The 25,654-nt window shown below is 44.4% G+C and overlaps 1 protein-coding gene across 1 annotated transcript in view; it reads right to left on the bottom strand.

Annotated features, from left to right (window-relative positions):
- The window catches only part of Cabin1 (calcineurin binding protein 1), a 147,402-nt gene that overhangs the window by 83,908 nt on the left and 37,840 nt on the right, over nucleotides 1-25,654 (bottom strand). Inside the window, exons 13-23 of the mRNA XM_013014489.1 lie at nucleotides 24,757-24,835; nucleotides 23,452-23,639; nucleotides 22,427-22,579; nucleotides 20,016-20,210; nucleotides 16,485-16,727; nucleotides 15,143-15,299; nucleotides 11,776-11,891; nucleotides 10,566-10,727; nucleotides 8,639-8,845; nucleotides 8,272-8,417; nucleotides 4,452-4,713 (exon numbers count right to left, since the gene is read on the bottom strand). Of these exons, the coding sequence (XP_012869943.1) occupies nucleotides 4,452-4,713; nucleotides 8,272-8,417; nucleotides 8,639-8,845; nucleotides 10,566-10,727; nucleotides 11,776-11,891; nucleotides 15,143-15,299; nucleotides 16,485-16,727; nucleotides 20,016-20,210; nucleotides 22,427-22,579; nucleotides 23,452-23,639; nucleotides 24,757-24,835 (1,908 nt within the window). The remainder of the gene's footprint in view (nucleotides 1-4,451; nucleotides 4,714-8,271; nucleotides 8,418-8,638; nucleotides 8,846-10,565; nucleotides 10,728-11,775; nucleotides 11,892-15,142; nucleotides 15,300-16,484; nucleotides 16,728-20,015; nucleotides 20,211-22,426; nucleotides 22,580-23,451; nucleotides 23,640-24,756; nucleotides 24,836-25,654) is intronic.

Raw genomic sequence — 25,654 nt, forward strand, 5'->3', positions numbered from 1 at the left:
TTTGAAGTGCAGGCAGAGCAATCAACCTAAGCCCAGATGTAAACATCCCATTGTGGACCCAACTTAAAGACCCCCACCTTCCTTGACCTAGAGGCTTTTTCATTAATCTCTGCCTCCTTGCTTGGACCTCCTATAAAAACCCAGCTCCCATCCCAACTCTCTGGCACAACTTCCAAATCTACGGGAAGGTTTGTGCCCCATGCTGTTCCTCAATAAACAGTCCTAGCCTGTTGATGATTGAGTCCAGCCTATTCCTTTTCCATTCTCCTCCATTTTCCTAACAATATGAATGATAAATGACTTTTAAAAAATTAAGCTCTCCCAGAATCAAACTTGAACAGTTTTTCTTCATTTGAAGAATTAGCACATACTTGTAACTGTCACCATAGTTCTGGTAATGTAAGACTCAGGGGTTATTCACTTAGTTTTCTTCATGATGAAGACCCAATCTTACATATTAGTCACTATTTGTTACAATAACTTAGTCTTTAAAATTCATTTTATATCCTGTCCTGGAGTTGACCATACTCAAATAGCGTTGGAATTGTGTAGATAGGTAGAGATGTCACCCAGACTATGAAAGTGGCTATCTCTACAGGTAAAATTTATTGTTATATTTTTCATGTTTTTAACATCATTTGAATTTTTATATTAAGCACATGTCACTTTTTTTGAGGGGGGGTCAGTAATGGGGCTTTAACTCAGGGCATAGGTACTGTCCCTGAGTTCTTTTTCTCAAGGCTAGCACTCTACCACTTAGAGCCACAGTGCACTTCGGGTTTTGGTGGCTAATTGCAGATAAGAGTCTCACGGGCTGGTTTTTTCTTTCTTTTTTTTTTTTTTCCTTGTCAGTCATGGGGCCTGAACTCTAGCCTAGGCCCTGTCCCTCAGCTCTTCCGCTCAAGGCTAGCGCTCTACCACTTGAGCCATACCTCCACTTCCAGCTTTTTCTGCTTATGTGGTGTTGAGGAATAGAACCCAGAGCCTCATGCATGCAAGGCTAGCACTCGACCACCGAGCTACCTTTCCAGCCCCTGGATTGGCTGTGAACCATGTTCCTCAGATCTCAGCATCCTAATTAGTTAGGATTACAGGCATGAGCCACAAGCGCCCAGCTACAATATCACTTTCATAATCAGGAGAGATAACAAAGTGTTTTCGCTTTTTTTTTTGGTAGGTCGTGGGGCTTGAACTCTGGGCTTGGGCACTATCCCTCAGCTCTTCAGCTCAAGGCGAGCACTCTACCACTTGAGCCATAGTGCCACTTCTGGTTTTCTAGTGGTTTATTGGAGATAAGAGTCTCACGGATTTTCCTGCCCAGGCTGGCAGGAAAGATCCTCAGATCCTCAGATCTCAACGCTAGGATTATAGGCATGAGCCACCGGCACCCAGCTGTGTTCTCACTTTTTAAAGCAGGACTGGGCTTTCATGAGCCCAAGAAGAGTTTAAAGGCTCTGGGAACCCATGTCCTGACCTCAGACAAGACATGGCTCTCAAAGGGTAATGGGGCTGTAGGTACAATGTCCAAAGCCCCTCAAGAATGGAGGGCTTTCAGGTGATCACAGCAGCATAACTATGAGCTTCGAGCCTCATTCAGTCTTCCCATAGTCCTAAGATACTACTAAGAATGCTATCCTCATTTGTAATTTTAAGATGATCACTATAAAACCTGAGGCACAGCATTGTTTACCTGACTAAACAGGCTCTTCCAGCATCTTGCTTTCCTGAGACACCTTTCTGGGTTGTGATGTCTTACTGCTTATACCACCCTAAATTTGTCAGTAAAAGAGACTGAGTTGTATGTAGGTCAGTGGTAGAGTGTATACTACCATGTATAAGGCCTAGGGCTTGATTCACACCTCCACAAAAAAATAAAAATTAAAAAATCAGCTAGGGGCCAGTAACTCACATCTGTAATCATACCTACTCAGGGGGCTGAGATCTGAGGATTCCAGTTCAAAGCTAACTCTGGGCAGGACAGTCATTGAGACTCTTATCTCTAATTAACCACCAAAAATCCAGAAGTATAAAGACATATAGCTAAATAATGCTGCAATGAGTATAGTTGTGCTGGTAGCTTTCATGTGACCTTGCTTGTGATCATTTGGGTAAATGCCCAGGAGTGGGATTGCTAGACTATAAAGGAGTTCTATATTTAGTCTGCTTTATGTTTATATTCTATGTCTGTGCTTATGTTCTATGTTTATACTGCTTTCCAGAGTGGTTGAACCAGTTTACATTCCCACCAACAGTGTAGTTGTATTCCCTTTTGGCCACATCCCCGTTAGCATCTACTATTATTTGTTTTCTTGATAACGGCCATTCTAACTGGGGTAAGGTAGAATCTCCATATGGTTTTTTATTTGCATTTCTTTTGCAGCCAGAGTTGTTGAACAAAAATTTCTTCATGTGTCTATTGGCTATTCTTATTTCCTCTCCAGAGAAGTCTCTTTTTAATCTGTAGCCCACTTATTAACAGAGTGGTTGTTTCTTTGAGGATTTGATAGGGGGGGGTTGTTTTTTGAGCTCTAGGTATATTTTTTATATAAGGCCTTCTGTCTGTTGTATAGCTAGCAAAGATCTTCTCCCAATCTGTGGGCTTTCTATTTCTCTTCCTAGCTATGTCCTTTGCCATGCAGAAACTCTGCAATTTAATATGATTCCATTTATCCAGTCTTTCTTTGACCCAAATTCTCCTCAGTAGATGAAAAGATCAAGAAAATGTGGTATGTACACACAATGGAATTCTATGCTTCCATCAGAAAGAATGACATTACCCCATTCATAAGGAAATGAAAAGACTTGGAAAAAATCATATTAAATGAAGTAAGCCAGACCCAAAGAAATTATAGGCTCCATGGTTCCCCTCATTTGTAACAATTAGTACATGTGTAGGACAATCATAGCAGAGGATCAAAATAGCCCATAATTATGTTCCTATGACCATACAAAATGATGCTAATCGAAATGAACCATAACATATGGAAACAAGAGGTTTATTTTTTGTTGTTTATGTTGTTGTTGTTTTTGTCAGCTGTGAGCCTAGACTCTGGGCCTGGGCGCTGTCAGCTCTTCAGCTCAAGGCTAGCGCTCTACCACTTGAGCCACAGCACTATTTCAGGCTTTTTCTGCTTATGTGGTGCTGAGGAATTGAATCCAGGGCCTCATGCATGCAAGCACTTTACCATTGAGCCACCTTCCCAGCCCGATGTTGTCTTTTAATATACTATATGAAGGGAGGGGGGAGGCTGGGAAGGGATGTGAAGGGTAAACAAAGGAGGAGGCTGCAATGCTTGGTAAGAAATGTACGCATTATCCTACCCATGTAATTGTAACCCCTCTGTACAGTATGTTCACAAATAAAATAAAATTAAATTAAAAAAATATATATATATACTATATGAAGTTCTTTCTTTCTTTTTCCCTTCCCTGTCACTGTGCTTGATTCTAGTACTCTGTGTCTTATATATATGTTTATCTGATTTGGGGAAGGGAAAGGGAATAACAAAATGGTGAAACAAAGGACAAAGGGTGAACCAATGCAACAGCAATACTCACAAAATGCTAAGTTGGAAATTAGCTCTACAACCTGGGCGAGGCAGGGGGGATTGGGAGAAAGATGAGGGAGGGGGGTAACAATATTCAGCAAGAAATGTACTCATTACTTATGTAACTGTGACCCTTCTGTACATCACCTTTACAACAAAAAAAAATAATTAAAAAAAAAGACATATAGCTAAGAAGATTCACTTCAAGAACAGAGCTGTGGCAAGTGGTAGAATGCCATCCTTGAGCAGAAAAGCTAAGGGACAGTGCCTAGGGCCTGAGTTCAAGAACCAGTATACACACACACACACACACACACACACACACACACACACACACGAGCGTGCACACGCGCGCGCACGTGTGCATGTGCACGTGCATATACAAAACAAAACAAAAAACAAGATATATCAGTACAGTTTCTTCACTTCCATCTCAAAGAGCCAAAGGTATTCCTAGTGAGCAGATCCAGTATCCCACATTAGCCACCCTCCTCCCCCCTCCCCCATCTCCCCTCCCCCCACCCTCACCTCCCGTCCCAGCAACAGACACTGAAAATCTCAACACAAGATCAAGAATTATACAAGGACCCAAAGAGTAGGTTTTTTTTTTTGTCCCCCCTCAAAGAGTAGTTTCTTTAAAGGGATACCTGTGTCAAGTGGACAATACCTCTCTCTTACCACTTGACTGGTTAACCAGTCAGGTTACAATAGCCAGTCCTTAAATCTGTCTTAAGTGGACTGAGTGTCCAATGCCCAACACAGTTATTGACTGTGGCACAGCTTAGGTCTCCTAGGGAAGCTCCCAGTATAGAGGTCAAAACAAGGACTAAAAACAGAATTTTGCTGGCCTGTCCTTGGCTCGACAGAAAGTAGCCAAGACCTCTGCAGTATCTCTTTTCTCACCTGCTGCACAAGCTCAGGGGGCAGCTCAGCTCTCCACTGCTTCAGCTGGCGTGAAGCGAATGAGTGCAAAGCGTAGGACATGGTGCCATACTCAATCCACAGGGACAGGTTTGAGCTGTCAATCTCCAGGGCCCGCCGGAAACAGTTCAGGACAGGCGTGGCATGTTTCCAGATGGGTCCGTCACTCTTCAATTCATTGGAGTTCAGCTTGTCCTGAATGCGGCTGGCTCGGGCCAGAGCCATGCCTGCCCAAGAATCGAATCTGGGGTGATGACAAAAGGGCCAGATAAAAATACCTTTGCCCCCATGGCATAGCAGACACAGCAGCCTGCTGGGCAAAGAGACACTATGGAAATTCTACTCCCACACTAGGGCTCACAGCCTAGCTTAGCCACTCAGTATAGCCAGGGCTGTGAACTAGACTGGCCATGACATATAGCTAAGAAGATCCACCTTAAGAGAAGAGATGTGGGTATTAAGAGACAAAATGAGTTTCTTTGTGAGTCCCTTAGCATCCCACAAGCGTTCACTGGCTTTCTAACAAATGGCTCTTAGACTTTTCTCCCTAGACTGAGGTGTCACTCACAAAGCAGTCCCTAATTCTGCATCATAATCAATAAGGGTCCAGCTAAGGTGATAGGGAGTGTCAGCAGGTGTCATCTTCTCTCCTTTCAGTGAGGGTAGAGCTTTCCATCAACACATTCATCAAGCAAGAACAGAGACAACAGAGAGCTCTGCGCGCCATCTACTTAGCTTCTCTCTGTCTCTCTCTGGGACCTTGAGTAGACCCTGACCTTTCTAGTTCAGCTCCCAGCAATAAAACAAAAGTGAAAGGACTACAAGATGGTTAAGCCTCTATCATTCTGAGATCACCTAAAGAAACTGACCTTGGGAACAAACAACCTCTGTGAAAAAAATGACAGTCACAGAAACATCAAGACCAAGATAATTTCTGTTGCAGAGTCTGGAATTTTCTCAGTGAAGTAAGGAGGCTGAGTCAAAACAATTCCTTGCAGCCATCCCGGTGCCTAGGCAGGAGATGGGGGGCTGTACACCCAGCTCCAAGGCCTAGAGGTAAGACAAGCCATCCTCTGAAGTGCAGATGTCTGGCTCAATGGGGTAAGCTAGAAGAGCTCTGCTTCAGAGAAATGCAGATGTCATAGCTTAGGAAAGCTCTGCATAAAGAGAATGTAGAATACATTGATTAACTCCCTAAATGGCTTGAATCACCTCCAAGCATACCCTATATGGAAGACTGAGGCCTATCTTTTCTCGGGGAAAACGTTATGCTGGTCCATTTAAAGTCTGGCATCTTGTCTTCATGGTGAGCGAAGGTGATGCCTAACCCCCTGGATCCCTGGAGAGAGGGGCGGGCACTTGACAGATAGGTTACTGAACCTGTCAGTCCAATGCCTGGGACTGGGAGTATCCTATGATCCAGCCCCCTGGCCTGACCCTATTTAGGCATGAAATAGTATAGGTGCATGCACGTGCCTGGACCATTCCTGCTCAGCAAAGCAGGAATAGTCAATATGGTCTTGGATTGTTCCCTGTAGGAACTTCTAACACTGCAATCAAGACTTACTGTCCACCCAGCTGTCTGCTCCCCAGACAGTTGGGTAGTTTTTCAGCTACCCAACAGGCTAGCTGAGAAGACAGACAAAGCCCAAAAGCTCCCCTGGCATCAGCCTGTGAGGGCGAGAATAAAAGAGGCCAATGGCTGGGGCTCAGGACCAAGCCAAACAAGTCCCTCCTTGGTCCTGGGGCCAGTCCTCATAGGAAATTCCTTCTCTGTAGCACAACTGTTCAGTGGGCTAGATCTGACAGGCTGATACTGAAAGATTATTAGACTTTGCCAGAGAAACCACGCAAAACATCCAGAGAACAAAGGAAGGTTTATTGCCAGGAAAGGAGGCCGGCAAGACTCCCTCTCATAAGGGAGAAGTAGAAGCACCGGCTACTGTCTGAGGTGACTTATATAACCTAGGAGGTTTAGGAGAGGCTAGAAGGGGCTAGGAGGTGGAGACCCGGGCGTGGGTGTGTAGGCCAGGGGCTTCATCATGACGGACTAGGATTTATGGCTGCTATTCAAATAGTAGAGAAGGGGTCCTGCAGCTCCCCGAACCAGAAAGTCACTCTAAGGTGCTCTTGTTGCCTTATATGGTGATAGCTGTTCCAGAGAAGTGCCATCCCAAGGTAAAGGGGGTTGGATTATTTACTGCCTTTACTACCTGGGCCTGGTGTTACCTAGGAAGGGAGCATGCTAAGCTGTGGAGAAGGGAAAGGAGTGGACTAAGCTATGGGAAGGGAGCTCATTTTGCTAACAGATACCCTCCAAACAACTGGTTGGAAGAAGGCAAAGTTGAAGCCAGGCACTGGTGGCTCATGCCTGTAATTGTAGATACTCAAGGGTCTAAGGATCTAAGGATCATAGTTCACAGTCAGCCCAGGAAGGTAAGTCCATGAGACTCTTATCTCCAAATTAACCACCAGGAAACTGGAAGTGGCATTGTGGCTCAAAGTGGCAGAGCTCTAGCCTTCAGCTTTAAAAAGCTCAGGAACAGCACCTAGATCCTGAGTTCAAGCTCCATGACCAACCAAAAAAAAAAAAAAAAAAGAAGGCAAAGTTGAGTTTTTGTGACTCTATTTCATTAACTAAAGGGCTGTCAGGTGAAAAGAGCCACACCAGGTACCTGCCACTTCATAGATGTTGAGTTTCATCACCCTAACTTTTCAGATGAGAAAGCAACAGGGCAGAGGTGACCCCTCCAAGTGTGTGTCACACAATGAATGCTCAGCCAGACTGAGTGCAAGATTGTACCATTACAATGGAGCACAGTGATCCCAGAGGACAGGCAGGCCTCTAAGTACATGGCTCTTTGCCTAAAGAAAATGATAGGCTAAGCAAAAAGGGTTTATGAGGGCTGTTTCCCACAAGCTTTGGGAGTCCTACAAACTGGCTTCTGCACTCAGATCTAATTCCTTCTCCCTATGGTCAGGTAGATCCTAAAAAGGTGAATTCTCTGGTTCTTCCTGAGTAAGAATGCTGTTTCCAAGTCATCCATGTTTCAAGGTAGCCATCATGTGTTAGTTCCTCAGTATTTCCAGAAAGGCTACCCTTAATGCTATACTCAAGAGTCAGGTCAGCCACAGAAGATGGCTTCATTCTGACCTTTGTCCAAGGCAGCCACGAGAAGACATTTCCTCTTAACCAAGTGTACTAGACTTCATGAATTTAATAGGACTCTTCAGGATGCTCAATCCAAATATATTTTAAGAGAAAGCTGAATAAGTTTCCATGGAGAAAAAAGCATGAGCCTCATGCACATGAGGCTTTCCTACACATACCACTGTGACTACCCTGGGGGCCAACAATATACTGTATCACAACAATAGAAAAGAACTTCTGGCCTGAGTTTGTCTATTACTTCTCCTACCCCAAGAAAGCAACCATAATTTAAAGGCATGCAATAGAAGCACCAAGAGTACATCAGCCATCCTAGGGCTGAAACCAGGAAAAGAGCCAGCACAAAACCACAAGATGGGGTGGGGCAGCACCTACTTAACCTGTACATAAGGACCCAGAAGAGCACCATGTACCTCCTCTACTCCAATGCCCCTCCCAGGGTCTTTGAGGGAGAAAAAGTTTTCTCCTTCACTCTTCTTTTTATAGAGAATCTGCCGTTCTAATAACAATTCAATGCTAAACCACCTCCTCATTCTTTTTCCCTGGTCTCCTTGCTATAGGCAGGGAAACTCCAAACTAGAAACACCCCAGCACTCCAAGCAACCAGTCCAGTTCCACCACCACATTACCCACCTGTTGGGGCAAATACAGATGTCATGCATGTAGAACTTAATGGCCTTAGACTGTTCCTTGTTTTTGAAATGATAATCAGCCAAGAGGTAGTAAAGCTCATTCACCACTGGAGGAGAGGGGTCTGCCCCTTCTGGGAGGCAGGGAACCTAGGATGTAAGAGAATAAGAATGAGAAGAAACAAAGCCAAGGACTGAGGTATGACCTACAAATTCAGAACTGTTTGATCATAACAGACCTCCCAGCTTTTCTTGGCCCCAGCATCTAGTACAGAGCAAAAAAGAAGCCAGGGTATATGTACAGAAGTCCCACAGATAAGGGATGTGAACATCCTCATTACCCCCACATCTTCATGTCTACTGAGGCCCACCTCAGTTGAGGTCCCCTCAATATAGGCGGACACTTTGTCCAGACTCAGTGTTGGCTTCTCTGTGCGAGGCACAATGGTAGCGATTCTCTTTAGGAGGTTGGCCAAGTCAGCAGATACGGTGCTGGTCTTGTAGCTGTCAAATTCAGGAAGGGTCTTGGGCTTAAAGTACTCAAACATAAACAGGGCATCTTCCCATATAAGATCCACCTTGAAAAAAAGACAGAAGGCAGACTCATAATTTGCTTAAGGTACAGAAAAGAAGAAAAAGTTCCTTTATAGATGCATACTATGCCAAATGTAAATGAAGTTACAATATATTGGAGAGCCTAAAACATTTACACTTCTTAAAATCTTCATGCCAGGGGTTGGGAAGGTTGGCTCAGTGGTAGAGTGCTTACCTCATATGAATGAGGCTCTGGGTTCAATTCCTCAGCACCACATAAACAGAAAAAGCTGGAAATGGCACTGTGGCTCAAGTGGTAGAGAGCTCACCTTGAGCTGAAGAGCTGAGGGACAGTGCCCAGGCCCAGAGTTCAAGCCCCATGACCAACCAAAAAAAAAAAAAAAAAAACCTTCATGCACAATGTAATCAATCAATCCAAGTGTCTTTAAAACACACACACACACACTTTGGAAACTGTGCTCGTGCCTCTGAAAGACCACGTGGTTTAGCAGACAAGGAGGCTCAATCCTGAATGGAGATGTTGAGCTGGCCAGTAACCTCTTCATACTTCAGCTGTCCACCTAAATATTAACTGAGTATTGGCTCTAGGCCAAGATAATTCTAGACAGGTGCCAGAATGGAGGGTAAGAATGGAGTCCCTGTCCTCAGGGGCTTACCTTTTAGGTGCTAGACTCCCTAAGATGGGAGAACAGCTAACTGTATTGAGGAGCTATGAGATAATATAGTGTCCTGAGAAACCAAACTTAAAAAAGAGGTAGTAGCCAGGTGCCAATGGCTCACATCTGTAATCCTAGCTACTTGGGAGGCTGACAATAGGAGGATTTCAGTTTCAGGCCAGCCTGGGCAGAAAACTGTGAGACCTCTTCTCAACTCAAAGCTGGGCATAGTGACATACAACTGTCATCTCAAGCTATGTGGGAAGTTGAGATCAGGAGGGATGTTGTGCCACGACAGCCCAGAAAGTCTAAGAAACTCCATCTCTATAAAAGGGAAGCTGAAGATGGTGGTTCATACCTGTGGTCCCAGCTACAATGAGAAGCCCAAAGTATGAACTATGGTTCAGGCACATGTGCAGGTAGGAAGAGAGACTCTATCCTAAAAATAACTGATTAAAAAATAGGGCTGGCCGGGCACCTGTGGCTCATGCCTGTAATCTTAGCTACTCAGAAGGCTGAGATCTGAGGATCGTGGTCCAAAGCCAGCCTGGGCAGAAAAGTCTGTGAGACTCTCATTTCCAATTAACCACCAGAAAACCAGAAGTGGTACTTGGCTCAAGTGGCAGAGCGCTTGCCTTGAGCTGAAGAGCTGAGGAACAGTGTCCAGGCCCAGAGTTCAAGCCCCATGACTGACAAAAAAAAAAAAAAATAGGGCTGGAAGTGCAGAGCTCTGTGCCAGACTAGCTATTGAGCAAGGTCCTCAGTTCAAACCCCAATACTACCCCCTCCCATAAAAAAATTCTCAAAAGGAATCATGCATATCAAACAAATTGACTAAATAAATCTATGGATAATTGTTGGGCTGAAATTTTTAATCATTAGAATATTATGAAGATACACCTTTGCAAGGACAACTCCTGCCCTTTAGTCAGATGTCATCAGACCATCTACTTGCTTTATCCTGGTACAACCTATACTGGGACTGTGGAGCTGTGACTCATCTGATGTCCTTCAAAGAGATCCTGCTTTTCTGGAACTCCAGTCCTCCTTATAGTTATCTCCTCTCAGGCCTGTGTGTCACCCTCACCTGCTGGGCTGAGTGTTCCTCTAGGTACCTGGCCTTGCTCTTCTTGCTGGGGAAGCTGTACAAGCAGTAGAAGCACTGCTCCAAGGCTGTCTCCAGCTCCTCCTTGTAGGGGTGAGTATCTTCAGAGGCAGATGCAGCAAGCTCCTTTTGGAGAACTCGAACCTACAGGAGGCAGAAAGAGATGCCTAAGGAGAGGGCCAGCTGTCACAGCCTCGTTCTGTCAGAGCAGGACCCCTGGAGACCATCTCTGTATCAACTCTTTTAACCTGAGGAGGTGATGTTTAGGGCCCCTGCATGACTGGATTCCAAAGACTTGTTTCCAGGAAAAATTTCTTATCTCAATAGTCTTACTCTGGGCAGCTCTGGCAGTAGTTCCTGCTGGACTTGCAACTACCTTCTTCCCAGCACACCTAGCCAGTCACCCTCAAGCCACTAGAAGATATTTTAGGCTCAGGTAACTTCTTCACTCATTTATTTAGCTATTCATTTGCTAAGTAAATACTGATCACTTTTTTTCCCTTTTATTTTCTTAGTTTATTTTGCTTTATTTTGAGACAGTTATCTTACTGTGCAGTCAAGGCTGACCTGGAATTCATGATTCTCCTTCTTAAGCCTCCCATATACTGAGATGCTAAGAATGCACTACCATGCCCAGATGCAAACTTCTATAGTGTCAATCTTGAAAGAGCTGCAAAGGCCCATGTGTTAAAGGCTCTGGATTTCCAGCCTCTGGAGATAATGGGAGGTAATGTAACCTTTAGGAGGGAGGGGTCTAGAAAAGAAAGTTAAGCCAGTTACTGGAGGTAAGCTCTTGAAGAGGATATTGAGACCTCTGTTCCTTTCTGTCTTTCTCTTTGCTTTCCCAACATCATGAGGTAAAGAGGCTCCCTGTACTATATGCTCTATGGTGTTGCCACAGGCCCAAGGATGATGTGTTCGAGTGACCCTGGACTGAAATCTCTACAATTATGAGCTAAAATAAACCTTTCCTCCTTTAAGTTGAACTCAAGTATTTTGCCACAAAACCAGAAAATTAACAGGAACCAAGTGGAGATTTCTGTTAAGTTTCAGTAGCCACATATATGCAGTAAAGTCAAAACAGCACAATGGGGGCCCCCTGGTGGAGGGGTGACAAAACAAGACAAAGGTATCCCCTCCTCACCAGCCCCAGCCCTGAACTGGCAGCTCATGGCCCAAGGGGATTACTTACATAGAACCTCAGCAGGGCCCCATCTGAATTGCAGCACCAGGACCTCCTACCCAAATACTCATGGGCTGTGTTGAGCAGCATGAGAGAAGATGGGAGCATGGGAGTTTCTGATATCCCTGGAGAAAATTCAGAACAACAATGAGTTAGCAAGAACACATGCACCTGAAGAACTGCACGGTCTCGTCTTTAGGGAGTTTCTGTCTTTACCACTGTGGTCACTGATTTTCTTCCTTTCCTCTAATCTATTTTGAATAAGAAAGAAGTTAATTGGTTTTATTGAAATAATACATGCATATCAAAAAAGCAATGTGAGCAGGGCACCAGTGGCTCACACCTGTTATCCTAGCTACTTGCAAGGCTGAAACTAGAAATTGTGGCTTGAGGCAAGCATGGGGAAAAAGTTCAACAAACAGCTGGGTGAGATAGTACATGCCTGTCATCCCAAACTATGTGAGACATTGAGATCAGATAAATTGTGTTTTCAAGCCAGTTGGGGCAGAAAAATCCATGAGATTGGCAGAAGCAGCTCACTGTAGTGATATACACCTGTCATCCCCACGCCTTTCCCATCCTGATTCATGTTTGGTTTATTGACTTCATCCTTTATAAATTTTTTTTTTGTATGTGCCAGTTCTGGGGCCTATATGCTGTCGCTGAGCTTTTTCACTCAAGATTAGTGCTCTACCACTTGCCACAGCTCCACTTCCAGTTTTTTGATGGTTAATGGACATAAGAGTCTCATAGACTTTGCTGCCAGGGTTGGATTCAAACCTTAATTGTCAAATCTTTTTTTGTCAGTCACTGGGCTTGAATTCTGGGCCAGGCACTGTTCCTGAGCTCTTCAGCTCAAGGCTAGTACTCTACCACAGTGAGCCACAGTGCCAGATAAGAGTCTCACAGATTTTCCTGCCTGGGCTGGCTTTGAACTGTGATGCTCAGATCTTTGCCCCCGAATAGCTAGGATTATAGCCATGAGCCGGCTGATCCTCAAATCTTAGCCTCCTGAGTAAGTAGGATTCAGACATGAGCCATCAGCTCCTGGAGCCTCTAGACTTTCTGCTCGCAGCTCCTGCAGACTTTCTAAGTGTTCAAATATACCATGAATGAATTTTCTGAGGTACTCTCCGACATATGACCAGATTGCCTGTTCCTTAGAGCTACAATTTAAATTCTACCTCTGTTTTTGCAGAAGAGAGCCATTTAGGTTTTGTTCTCCATTCTGAGAATCGCCTTGAGGAGAGGACTTATCTCCAACTGTCAGTTCCGTCAGCATCTGCTACAACTTTAGGACTCACATACTTCCTGTGGGAACCATATCCAAGACTAAGCAGGATGACAGTACAAAGAACTAGCTAACCTCAGTCCTACATGGAAAGACTGCTCTGTGCCAGGCAAAGCATGGCTTTTTCAGGCCTGCATCACAGTTCAAGTTCTTTCTGCCCAATCCTTCTTCCTGTCCTTCTTTCTAAAAGTATGATGCCTATATAAATCCTGCTTCAATACGTGCTTCTAAGAGCTCAGTATGACAGTGCCCTTACCAGGGCCCTTACCACGCAGCTAAAAATAGGTTTTAGTTCTGAGTTTCTTCCTTCAACAGTCTGGTCACAGGGCAATGGCAGAACCCAGAAGCATTGGCTAAGGGTCAGGATGACATGGAGAGGCTTCTCCATCTACCTGCTCTCCACAAATGAAAAGATAATAACATTCTGCCAAGAATTTGGTCTACTTAATTTACATCTTCCTTCAATTCACCTCATAATAGATAGCAGGAAATAGAGCCACGTTTTCTGTCAGTCACCAGAATCTTTTCTTTCTTTGACATACTTTTCAAAATCAAAGACATTTGTGTGTTTCTCTTTCCTTGCTTACTTTCTGGCCATTTGTTAAAAACCATTCCCATAAGCTGCACACTACTGGCTCATGCCTAGCTACTCAGGAGTCTGAGATCTGAGGACTTGGAGCTAGCTCAAGCAGACAAATCCTTGAGACTCTTATCTCCAAATTTTCTTTTTAAAATCAGAACTGGTAACTATACAATGGAATTACATAGCCATTGGGAAGAATATTATGTCATTTGTAGGGAAATGGATGGACCTAGAACAAATCATGTTAAATATAATAAGCCAAGTTCAGAGAGATAAATGGTGCATGTTTTCTCTCATATGCAGAAGCTAGATCTAATAATAAATTATACAGGTCTCTAGGCATTCACACACAGTGAGATCAAAGGATACTCTTCGGAGGGCAACAGAAAGGCACAATGCCTATGTGCATCTGATCATACAAAATATTTATCAAAATGAACTCCAAGAAGTGGAAACAAGAGGTTTTTTTTTCTTTTTTGCTGTTTTTGGGGTTTTTGTTGTTGTTGTTGTTCTGTTTGCTCATTTATATGTTTTGGGACTGTAAGAAGAGACACAGAAATGGAGGGACAAAGGGTAAAAAAAAATGCAGCAATGATACTCAGTGGACACTATGTTTAAAATTAACTATATAACTTGTGAGTGGAGGAAGGGAGGGAAAAACTGGGAAAGAGTTAGGGAAGGGGTGACGTTATCCAAAAAGAAATGTACTCTTTACCTGACTTAGATAACTGTAATACCATTATATATAACCTTTATAAAAACAATGAAAAAAATTTAATAAAAAAATTAAAAGCCAGAACTAGAAGCTCAAGTGATATAGTACCAGCAATGAGTGAAAATGCAGAGCAAGTACATAAAGTCCTGAGTTTAAGCCCTGTGTGTACACACACACACACACACACGTACACACATGCACACACGCAAGCATGCACGAGTGCATGGGCGCACCCCTCAGGAAATCCTTATCTGCCCACACTTGTCCCAGACTAGTCAGGCCCATCCTGCTATGCATACCCAAGGTCAACTAGTGTTTTTCCTTCACTGAATTTACCCAAAAATATTATTTTTTAATTTTTTAAAAAAATTTTTGTACTCTCAGGGCCTGGAAACTGCTTCTGCGCTTTTTTTTGTTGTTGTTTTTGGTCAAGTCTAGAACTTATTACTTGAACTACGATACCACTTCTAGCTTTTTCTGAGTACTGTAGTTTGCTGGAGGTAAGAGTCACATGGACTTTCCTACCTGGACTGGTTTTGAAGCATGATCCTCAGATCTCAGCCTCCTGAGGAGCTAGGAATACAGGGGTGAGCCACCCGCACCTGGCTTTATGTTTATGTTTTTATTGGTTTCCTGACATCTATAGATGGGGAACACCAAGTGGTCTCACATCTTGTCCTACTGAGCCTCATAGTTCCTGGGTTAAGATCCTAGAGTCCTGGGGCAGAGGCCAGAGGCAAAGACACATAGATCAAAGCCCACCCAACCAAACCTACTGCCGACATACCTTCCTCTGCTGGGTTCTGGAGCTGCTGCTGATGGCACAGGGAGTGAAAGGTATCTTCCTCCTGCCAGATGATCCTGTGCAGGATGATCCATGGCAGCACTGAGGAAACATGGGGTTCCTTGGGCTCCTCCTGCACAGCCATGCTGCAGTCAATGACCTGGTGGAGGGCACTACATATGTCACAGTAGGACAAGTTCTGCTACCAGCCCTCCTGAAATAAGCGCCTTTGCAGTTTCCTCTAGAAAAGTACCCAGGGAAAGAGAGCCAGAGACAAGCTATGTGAGCACTAGGAGTCTGTAGGGTTGCTACAATGAGAGCAAACAGGGCAACAGGGAGTTGCAGAAGAGTGGTAGGGCAGACAAAGGTGGGCATTTAAGAGCAGGACACTAAATGAATAGCTATGGTGTGTCAAATATCTAGAGAGGGCAGCATGTGAAAGCAGAAGACAGACATAATTAAAGGCAAAGGCCCTAGAGGGTGGCCCATAATGGCTATAGCCAAGGAAGAAGCAGGTTCCTTTGGCAGCACACCACCCAGAGGGAATGTGAGGAGTTTTAAGCAAGGGAAGATACATATCTTTTTTTTTTTTTAATGTTTGTCTGAGATCCAAACTCCAACTCAGTACCTGATGCTTTCGCTCATTGGCTGTTGCTCTACCAACTGAGCCATGCTTCAAACCCCATACAGACTTTTATAAATTTGTTCAGGAAAGGTGCTTTTGGGGCAGGGTACTGACTGGGAAAGGTACAGAGGAAGGAAAGACTAAAGAGTATGTGCTATCATGGTTTGTGTAAGAGATAGCAGTGGCCTAGACTATGGCAAAATAAACATGGCACAGGTAAGAAACAATAGCTAGAGGAGTGAAGATTATGGGTTTGGCAGGATTTATTGATGATCTGAACAGAGCTGAGGAGAAAGTTGAAGATGGCTCAGAAAAAAGTTCTCTACTTAAAGCCTGCCTGGATGATACAGAATGCTGTGACTACATTTCAGTTTTAAGTACCAGGATGATTTGGGTGATGGAAAGTACAACTCTGCTTCTGGATCACTGAAAGCAACACAGTGGCCTCCCGTTTGAGCTTGTTTCTTCATCTCTGGATGAGATGTCTGGGAGAATCGTGTAGGGTCGAATGCTAATCATTTCTAATACCCAACCCAAGAAATATTTGCAACTTGTACACAGCCACCAACTCAGATTCCTAAAAGTTGTAGCCAGAAAGGCCAAGTCATCCCCTTTGGTGTGCCTAACTCACAATGAAAGCCAGAAATCTACAGAAGAAAGGAGACATCATAGTAACACACCTGCTGGGTCAGGGTAGGGAGAGAAGCAGCCAAGGGTTACCTGGATAAGATTGTTAGTAAGCCGAACAAGGCCAGTGGTGGAGGATGATTCCTTTAGGATGCTGCCAGTGCTATCCTCAGATAGTGCCTGCTCAATGCCCAGAAGTAGCTGGGTCACTGTGGCCACCCACTCCTCCTTGGTTGTAGCCTCACTGGAGTTCACCATCTGCTGGACAGCCTCATTCAGAGCCACATCAGAGCACTCGAAACATTGCTGATGGTCTTTCAACCGGAGCAAGGAATCCTAAGACAGTAAGAGGTGAGATGAAAGGACTTTGTGAGCTCAGCACTCTTGGGACTCAGACCTGGCCTAAGTAAAGCTGGGGTAATAAAAGGAAGGACGGTGCAAAAAAAAAAAGGAAGGTTTCCTAGTGCAGCATAGGTCCTCTGGGAAGGCAGATAATGATCTCTGTGTTAGCATCCAGTAGTTGATGACATCATCAACAAGAGCAATCCAACAACTGAGCATTGGAACCATCCCACAGAAGTAGAAGGGCTGGCTTTTTCCTTCCTGTATATCCAGATATCCCTCCCACACACTGCCATGCTAGGTTACCATACAGCATGCAAATCAGGTCAGCCATACCTTACCTGCTGATATCACTTTGGGCCTACCTGACTCTAGAGTCAGGAGTTAGAGGCTCCCCTCCTACTCTTCTTCTCTCTCCCAAACCAACTCTTTCCTCTCCCTTTATAGGGATGAGACACCTCTACTTATTCACAGTCCTAACTCTTAACTATTTCCCAGTTCAAGAAAGGAAAGGATTAAGATGCTGCATGTAATCTGAACAAAAAGCTGGGACAAGATTGGGGTCTTTCCAAACTGAAAGGGAAGGGTCCATTAAGATAATACATTCAATGTGATAGTGATAATAACCATAAGGCCTGGACATTGTCCCTTAGGAGTTTGGTTTTGGGGTTTCTTTTTATTGGGGGGGGGCGTGTTTCTTTTTTTGTCAGTCGTGGGGCTTGAATTCTGGGCCTGGGCACTGTCCCTCAGCTCTTAGCTCAAGGTTAGTGCCCTACCACTAAAGCCACAGCACTACTTCTGGCTTTTTCTGCTTATGTGGTGCTGAGGAATCGAACCTAGGGCTTCATGCATGCAAGGCAAGCGCTCTACCACTGAGCCACCTTCCCAGCTCAGGGCATGTTTCTTATGGCAACTGCTCTACCACCTAAGCTACAGCTCCATGTCCAGCTTTTTGGTGGTTAATTGGAGATAAAGAGTCTCACAGACCTTCCTGTCTTCTAACTACAATCCTCAGATTTCAACTTTCAAGTAGGTAGATTACAGGCATGAGCCACCAGCACCCAGCTTTATATCTATCCATTTTATATCTACTCCAGAGTTAAGTTAAATAACAAATAGAAATAGGCTGAGCATGGTGACACAACTCTACAATTCTAGCTACTTGGGAGGTGAAGGACCACAAGTTTAAAGCTAGCCCACACAAAGTTAGCACAGACTACTTCTCAAAAATAAAATAAAAACAAGGTGCCATTGGCTAAACTCTGTAATCGTAACTACTCAGGAGGCTGAAATTTGAGGATAGTGGTCTGAAGCCAGCCCTGGCAGGAAAGTCTGTAAGACATTCTCTCTCTCTCTCCTGGCAGGAAAGTCTGTAAGACATTCTCATTCTCTCTTTCTCTCTCTTTCTCTCTCTTTCTATCTCTCTCTCTCTCTCTCTCTCTCTCTCTCTCTCTCTCTCCCGTCAGTCGTGGAGATAAAGAGTTTCATGAACTTGGGGCTAGGAAGGTGGCTCAATGGTACAGCGTTTGCCTTGCATGCATGAGGCCCTGGGTTTGATTCCTCAGCACCACATAAGTAAAAAGAAAGGGAAAAAAAGCCAGAAGTGGTGCTGTGGTTCAACTGGTAGAGCGCTAGCCTTGAGCTGAAGAGCTGAGGGACAGTGCCCAGGCCCAGAGTTCAGGCCCCACGACCGGACCACCCCCCCCAAAAAAAAGAGTTTCATGAACTTTCTTGCCCAGGCTGGCTTTGAACTGTGATCCTCAGATCTCAGCCTCCTGAATAGTTAGGATTACAGGTGTGGGCCACTGGTGCCTAGCCTGTGAGACTCTTATCTCCATTAAACTACCAAAAATCCAGAAGTGGATCCGTGGCTCAACTGGTACAACATTAGCCTTACACAAAAAAAGCTTAGAGACAGCCATTAGGCGCAGACTTATAAACCCAGGACTGGAACCAGAAACAAATAAACAAACAAATAAATAAAATATAGCCACATAAACTGGGTGCTGGTTGTTCATCTGCAATCCTAGCTATTCAGGAGGCTGAGATCTGAGGATCTGAGGACCATTGTTCAAAGCCAGCCCAGGCAGGAAAGTCCATAAGATTCGTGTTTTTTGCTTTTGATTTTGCCAGCCCTGGGGGTTGAACTCAGGGCGTGGGTACTGTTCTGAGCTCCTTTTTGCTCAAGGCTAGCACTCTACCACTTGAGCACCACTTCTGGCTTTTTCTGTTTATGTAGTACTGAAGAATGGAACCCAGGGCTTCATGCATGCTAAGCAAGCACTCTACCACTAAGCCACATTCCAAGCCCCATGAGATTCTTATCTTCAATTAATGGTAGGAAAAGCTGGAAATGGCACTGTGGCTCAAGTGGTAAAATGGTAGCCTTGAGCAAAAAGGAGCTCAGAGACAGTGCCCAGGCCCAGAGTTCAAGCCCCAGAACTGGTAATATATATATAAAATAAAATATAGCCAGGTGCCAGTGGCTCATACTTATAATCCCAGCTACTCAGAAGGCTCAGATATAAGGATCTAAGTTCAAAAACAACCCCAGGCAGGAAAGTGATGAGATGCTTATCCAATTAACAAAAAGGCAGAAATGGAACTGTAGCTCAAGTGGCAGAGTGCTAGCCTTGAGCAAAAAGGCTCAGAGACAGCATCCAGGCAATGAATTCAAGTCCCAGAACCAGCACAAAACTTTTAATTAAAAATAAAATTTAATTAAAAATACAAACAAAAGGACTAGGGTTATGGCGTAAGCAGATGACTGCTCACCTAGTATGTAGGAAGCTCTGAAGGTTCAATCCCAGTACTGCAAAAAATAAAAACTAAAAAAAAAGGCAACGAAAACAGCCAAGCATGATAGCACATATCTATAATCCTGAGAGGATCACAAGTTCCAGGCCTGCCTAAGTTATATAGTAAGACTGTCTTAAAACAAAACAAAACATCAATAAAAACAGATGAATGGACAGATGAATGGAATTCTCATCACTTTTTTTCTCCTCTGACATGCATGCGTAAGTTCAGAGTTAAGTGCAGGGTTCTCTTTGAACCACACAGACCTTGTACTCCTGGGTTCTAACACTCCACTAGTCTTAATCATAATCTTAATCTGTCTATAGACTCTTCCTGGAAGATAGGCTGGTGGCCTGAACTTCCACTTTTCTGTTTTGTTATGTGTTTTCTAGGACTACCTCAAAGTCTTGAGAGGACTAACAAATATACAAGTAAAGAAGTTACAAATAGTTGTAAAGGACCCAAAGTGGGGAACACACACACCTGTAGCAGAAGCAGCTGGGCTGGCCTCTCAGGAATGGAAGTCATAAACTCCAGGTGTTTGGCCTGGTCAAATCCACTGGTACACAAAGTAGGGCGGAGTAGATGCACAACAGCCTTGTAGTCACCAGCCTCATAGAGCCGCTGAATCTCCTCCAAAGATTGGCATCGCTCCAGTGACTTCAGGTTCTTATCAATCTGAAAAAGGCCCAGAAATGTTGCCTCATGGATGCTGTCCCTCAGCTCTTCAGCTCAAGCAGCCTTCCTGAATCTGGCTTCCCAGATGAGGAAGCTAAAATTAGCCTCTAAGCCCCTACCCACAGCCAAAATAATATTAAGCTGTCTGTTAACAAATCAATGTTCCCACAATATATATATATATGACTTTTAAAGTATTTATATTAAGGCCAAGGGATACAATTTTCTTTCTTTCTTTCCCTCTCTCTCTCTCCCCCTCCCTCCCTCCCCCTTTCTCTCTCTCTCCCTCCCTCCCTCTCCCTCTCCCTCTCTCTCTCTCTCTCTCCCTTTCTGCAGGACCCAGGGTCTAGGGATAGGCAAGAACTCTATTACTGAGCTATGTCCCCAGCCCTAAGGCATCTAATTCTTTAAAAAACAAACACAATGCCAGGTCACTGGTGGCTCAAGCCTACAATCCTAGCTACTCAGGAGGCTGAGATTTGAGGATCCCAGTTCAAAGCCAGCCTGGGTAGGAAAGTCCGTGAGACTCTTATCTCCAATAAGCCACCAGAAAACCAGAAGTGGAGCTTTGGCTCAAGTGGTAGAACACTAGCCTTGAGCTGAAGAGCTGAGGGAAAGCATCCAGGCTCAGAGTTCAAGCCCCACGGCCAACAAAAAACAATAACCAAAAAAAGAAAAACATACAACGGGTCTACTGCTCACTCTGTTAAATACACTGTTTGAACACACACACACACACACACACACCAAGCTGGACACCAGACACACACACACACACACACACACACCAAGCTGGACACCACACACACACACACACACACACACATACACACACACACACACCAAGCTGGACACCAGTGACTCATTCCTGTAATCAGGGGGCTAAGTTCTGAGGAAGACAGTTTAAACAAAGCAAGACTAGGTAGAAAAGTCTGAAAGACTCATCTCCAATTGACCATCAAAAAAGCTGGAAGTAGGGCTGGGAAGGTGGCTCAGTGGTAGAGCGCTTGCCTTGCATACCTGAGGCCCTGGGTTCGATTCCTCAGCACCACATAAGCAAAAAGAAAAAAGCCGGAAGTGGCGCTGTGGCTGAAGTGGTAGAGCACTAGCATTGAGCTGAAGAGCTGAGGGAGAGTGCTCAGGCCCAGAGTTCAGGCCCCACAACTGGACCAAAAAAAAAAGCTGGAAGTAGACCTGAGGCAATAGTGGTAGAGTGCTGGCCTTAAAAAAAATAACCCAGGGACAGCACCCAGGCCCCCTGAGTTCAAGCCCCAAGACTGGTACGCGCACACACACAGACAAACAGACACACACACACACACACACCTATAGAAGCAGAGGGGCTCCAGAATTAACATCAGCCAAAATTGTCAGTCACGTGGTCAAAGATCAGAAAACCAGACTTGCAGAGCCATAGAGAATCAGGGTGCCCAACTCAGAAACAGACTAGAGGTTGGTACACATTACCCATCCCCAAAACACTCTTCACAAGGGGCCTGATGCAGTCTCAGCACATAGGCAACAGAATACTATACCTGTTATTGTTCTGAAACAAAGCTCCAAGAGTCCACGTGGACTCTTTCATCCACGTGGACATATGAGAGATGCAGAACTTCTGCAGAACAGAGGTGGTACAATACAAGTACCACTCAGATGGAACCTGGCATAAACGCTCTGACTGCTATTTCAGCCCATAGCCGGACCAACTTTGGTCTGCACCAGTTGATACATTCCAACAGAGTTACCACCACATACATGAAAGCTGAGCAATAACCTGTTTTAAACCATGCTAGCAGAAGAGTCGACACCTTCTATCTGTTACTTGAACAAGCTTTCCATTAGAAGAAATCTGTGGTTCCTAATGTGGCAGAGCTGCCTTTCTTAGGCCTGTGGACAGCTCGTTTATCAAAAATGGGTCAAAACCTCATCTAATGGCCAACTCGATAAACTTTGACAAAGAAAACAGCATTAAAAACTCCCACTCAGTAGCTGGGCTCATGCCTGTAATCCTAGCTACTCATGAGGCTGAGATCTGAGGCTCACAGTTCAAAGCCAGCCAGGGCAAGAAAGTCCATGAGACTCTTATCTCCAATTAACCACCAGAAAACCAGAAGTAGTGCTATGGCTCAAGTGATAGAGTGCTAGCCTTGAGCTGAAGAGTAGGCCCACAGTTCAAGACCCACAACTGACAAAAACAACAACAAACTCACACTCACCTCCTCCAGGGAAACAACAGAGTCATTATGGAGGTTGGGCAGCCGGATGACAATGTCTCTTTGCTCAGCTCCTGCTTTTGCCTGGATGGCAGTGGTGTTCTGGAGCATTTCTGTGCAGATGTCATAGTTCTCCAGGGCCTGCTCCATGTCTCCCTAGTCAGAAGGAAAACCACAAATAGGGGGAGAATATAGAAAACTGATTTGTCTGTGTCAAGTTTCTTGGTTGTTGATCTCATCAGATTATGGGTGCCCTTGGCAGGGAGGTAATCCAGCTATTGCTATATCTAAAAAAGGGTTTGGCACATAGCCTGAGCTCAGTGAACATTCACTGAATGATTGAATGAATGAATGAACCATACCACAATTCTATGAGAGGAAATATCATTGTGCTATATTGTAAGTAAGGACATGGATAATGTGTGAGTAAGCCAGGTATCTAGCAGAGCCAAGTTTAGACCCTAGGTCTGTCCTAGTTCTAGAACTGATGTTCTTCACAATCAACAATGCTGCTTCACTAAGACTAAACTACTGCTGCTGAGACTTAGCAATCTCTGGCTCACCCTACCAATTGTACCAGGTACTAATCAGTGTTAAGTGCTAGAGAATAGTAAACCCACTCTTGTCTTCTAGACCAGGACCCAAGGAGAAGCTTACCTAGAACTCTCACAATATATACAATAGTACTCTCTAGAAAGCTCTGCCTCTGTTCATGTACTTGCTTACATTCTCTCATTGGAGCATAAATAATGATTTAACCAAGGCCATCTTAATTACGGATGAACAGGAGGCAGAGGAGATCCCTTCTAGAACTTTGTGACTGAGCTGAAGTGCTTTGTAGAGCAGAAGTCATACTTGGAATTCTGATACACTGACACTTCTCCACAATGTCCCACTTCTTCATGCCAAGCCCAGTGTGTACATAAGTACTGCACAAGAATACATGCAGTCAGCCATATGTCCCCAATATGGTCAATTTTCAGTCCTCTCTGACAGATGACAAGGCATGCTATGACCATAGAACCAACCTGCAATGCCAGGAAACGAGCCTTCAACCAGTAAACACGCACAACAAACTCTAGCCAGCCATCTTCAAACAGGTCACGCTGGGATGAGGCAAACGAAAGCTGCAGGAGGTCACCAAGGCAGTGGGTTCCAGGGAAGTCAGGCCCAAATCTGCTGTTTGCCATACCAGCTGGGCAGTTCCGCGGAGACACTAAAAACCATCAGGCCAACAAATCACCCTCATGTGTGGAATACAAATACCCTTTTTCTCTCCAGAGAAATGTAAGCTCTCAATGTCCATGAATACCCCAAGTTCCTTGGAGCCTCCTGAGCAGCAGACAACAAAGAGATCAGATAAGTCAGAAAAGAGTCAGCTGAGAGGGAAAGGACCACTAATTTCACAAACTAAGCTTTAAAAGTATCTATATCCCTAATGGGATGTGGCTTAGTGGTACAATGCTTGCCTAGCATGCATGAAGCCCTAGGTTCCATTCCTCAGTACCACATGAACAGAAAAAGCCAGAAGTGGTGCTATTGCTCAAGTGGTAGAGTGCTAGCCCTGATCCAAAGAAGCTCAAGGACAGTGCCTAGGCCCTGAGTTCAAGCCCCAAGACTGGCCAAAAAAATTTAAAAAAAATATATATATATATGCATACACACACCAGGTAGAATTTAAAAGTCAGGACAAGCCTTGTACCAGTGGCTCTTGTTGGTAATCCTAGCTACTCAAGAGACTGAGATTTGAGAATCATGGCTCAAAACAGCATGGGCAAAAGTCTGTGAGACTCTTATCTCCAATTAACCACCAAAAACTGGAAGTGGTAGCTCATGCTTATAATCCTAGCTACTCAGGAGACTAAGATCTGAGGATCATGGTTCAAAGCCAGCCCAGGCAGGAAAATCCATGATATTCTCATCTCCAATTAACCACCAGAAAACCAGAAGTGGTGCTGTGGCTCAAAGAGGTAAACCTTGAGCATAAAAGCTCAGGGACAGCACTCAGGACCTGAGTTCAAGCCCCATGACCAAAAAAAAGTCAGAATGATTGCTATAAGCAGGGAAAATGACAGGGGCTACACAGATACATAAAATATAAAGAAGTCACCCTAAAGCAGATTATTTCCATTTTCTTTAATCCTGAATAACAGCATAAGGGGTCAGAGAGATTTCTCTGGGATCCTGGAACAAGAGTGGAAGAATGACAAGTCAACCCAACAAAGGCATCCACAGTGGGTGTAAGTCTGAATTCCCTGACTCAGCTGCTCCATTTCAGGTTCCTCCAGCCTGCTGTGGTTTAGAAAATCACCACTGAACATGAATGTTTCTACCTGTAGAGCTTCTGCCTTTGGTCAGCAGCCATTGGTCCAACTGGAGCTCCATGCAGGATAGAGACATCAGCATCATGTCCTGCAGGACAGGCACAGGAAGGTCAGGAAGAAGGTCACAAACATTCACTCTAGAGGTAGAAGACTAAACTAAAACTTGTTTTTTGATAAAAAACAAAATTTTTCCATATACCTACTTTCCATTTCCTAAGTGACTATTTGACAAGATATAAAAAGAGGAACATGACCCGGTACCAGTGGCTCACATCCGTAACTACAGCTACTGGAGAGGCAGAGACCAGGAGGATCAAGATCAGCTGAGACAAAATGTTTGCAAGACCCCATCTCATTCAACAGTTGGGCATGGTAGTGAACCTGTCATCTTAGCTACATGACAGGCTGAGATGAGAAAGATTACTATTCTGGACCAGCCCAGACAAAAAAGTTTGCAAGGCCTCCTATCAAAACAAAAAGGCTACACCAGGTGCCAGTGGCTCATGCCTGTAATCCTAGCTACTCAGGAGGCCAAGATCTGAGTACTGTGGTTCAAAGCCAGCCTGGGCAGGAAAGTCTATGAGACTCTTATCTCTAATTTACCACCAGAAAACCACAAGTGGCACTGTGGCTCAAATGGTAGAGTGCTCGCTGAAGAGTACAGGGACAGTGCCCAGGCCCAAAGTTCAAGTCCCATGACTGACTAAAAAGAAAAAAAAAAAAAGCCAGGGATGTTTTCCCACTTACAGCAGGAAACATAAACAGGAAGATCACAGTTTAGGCCAGTCCAGGCAAAAAGCAAAACATTTCAAAAATAACCAGAAAAGGGGCCAGAGGTATGACTCAAGCATTAGAGTACCAGCTTGGCAAACATGAAGTCCTGAGTTCAAATTCCAATACTAAAACG

This window comes from Dipodomys ordii, unplaced genomic scaffold (genome assembly GCF_000151885.1).
Source record: "Dipodomys ordii isolate 6190 unplaced genomic scaffold, Dord_2.0 Scaffold23, whole genome shotgun sequence".
Taxonomy (NCBI): domain Eukaryota; kingdom Metazoa; phylum Chordata; class Mammalia; order Rodentia; family Heteromyidae; genus Dipodomys; species Dipodomys ordii.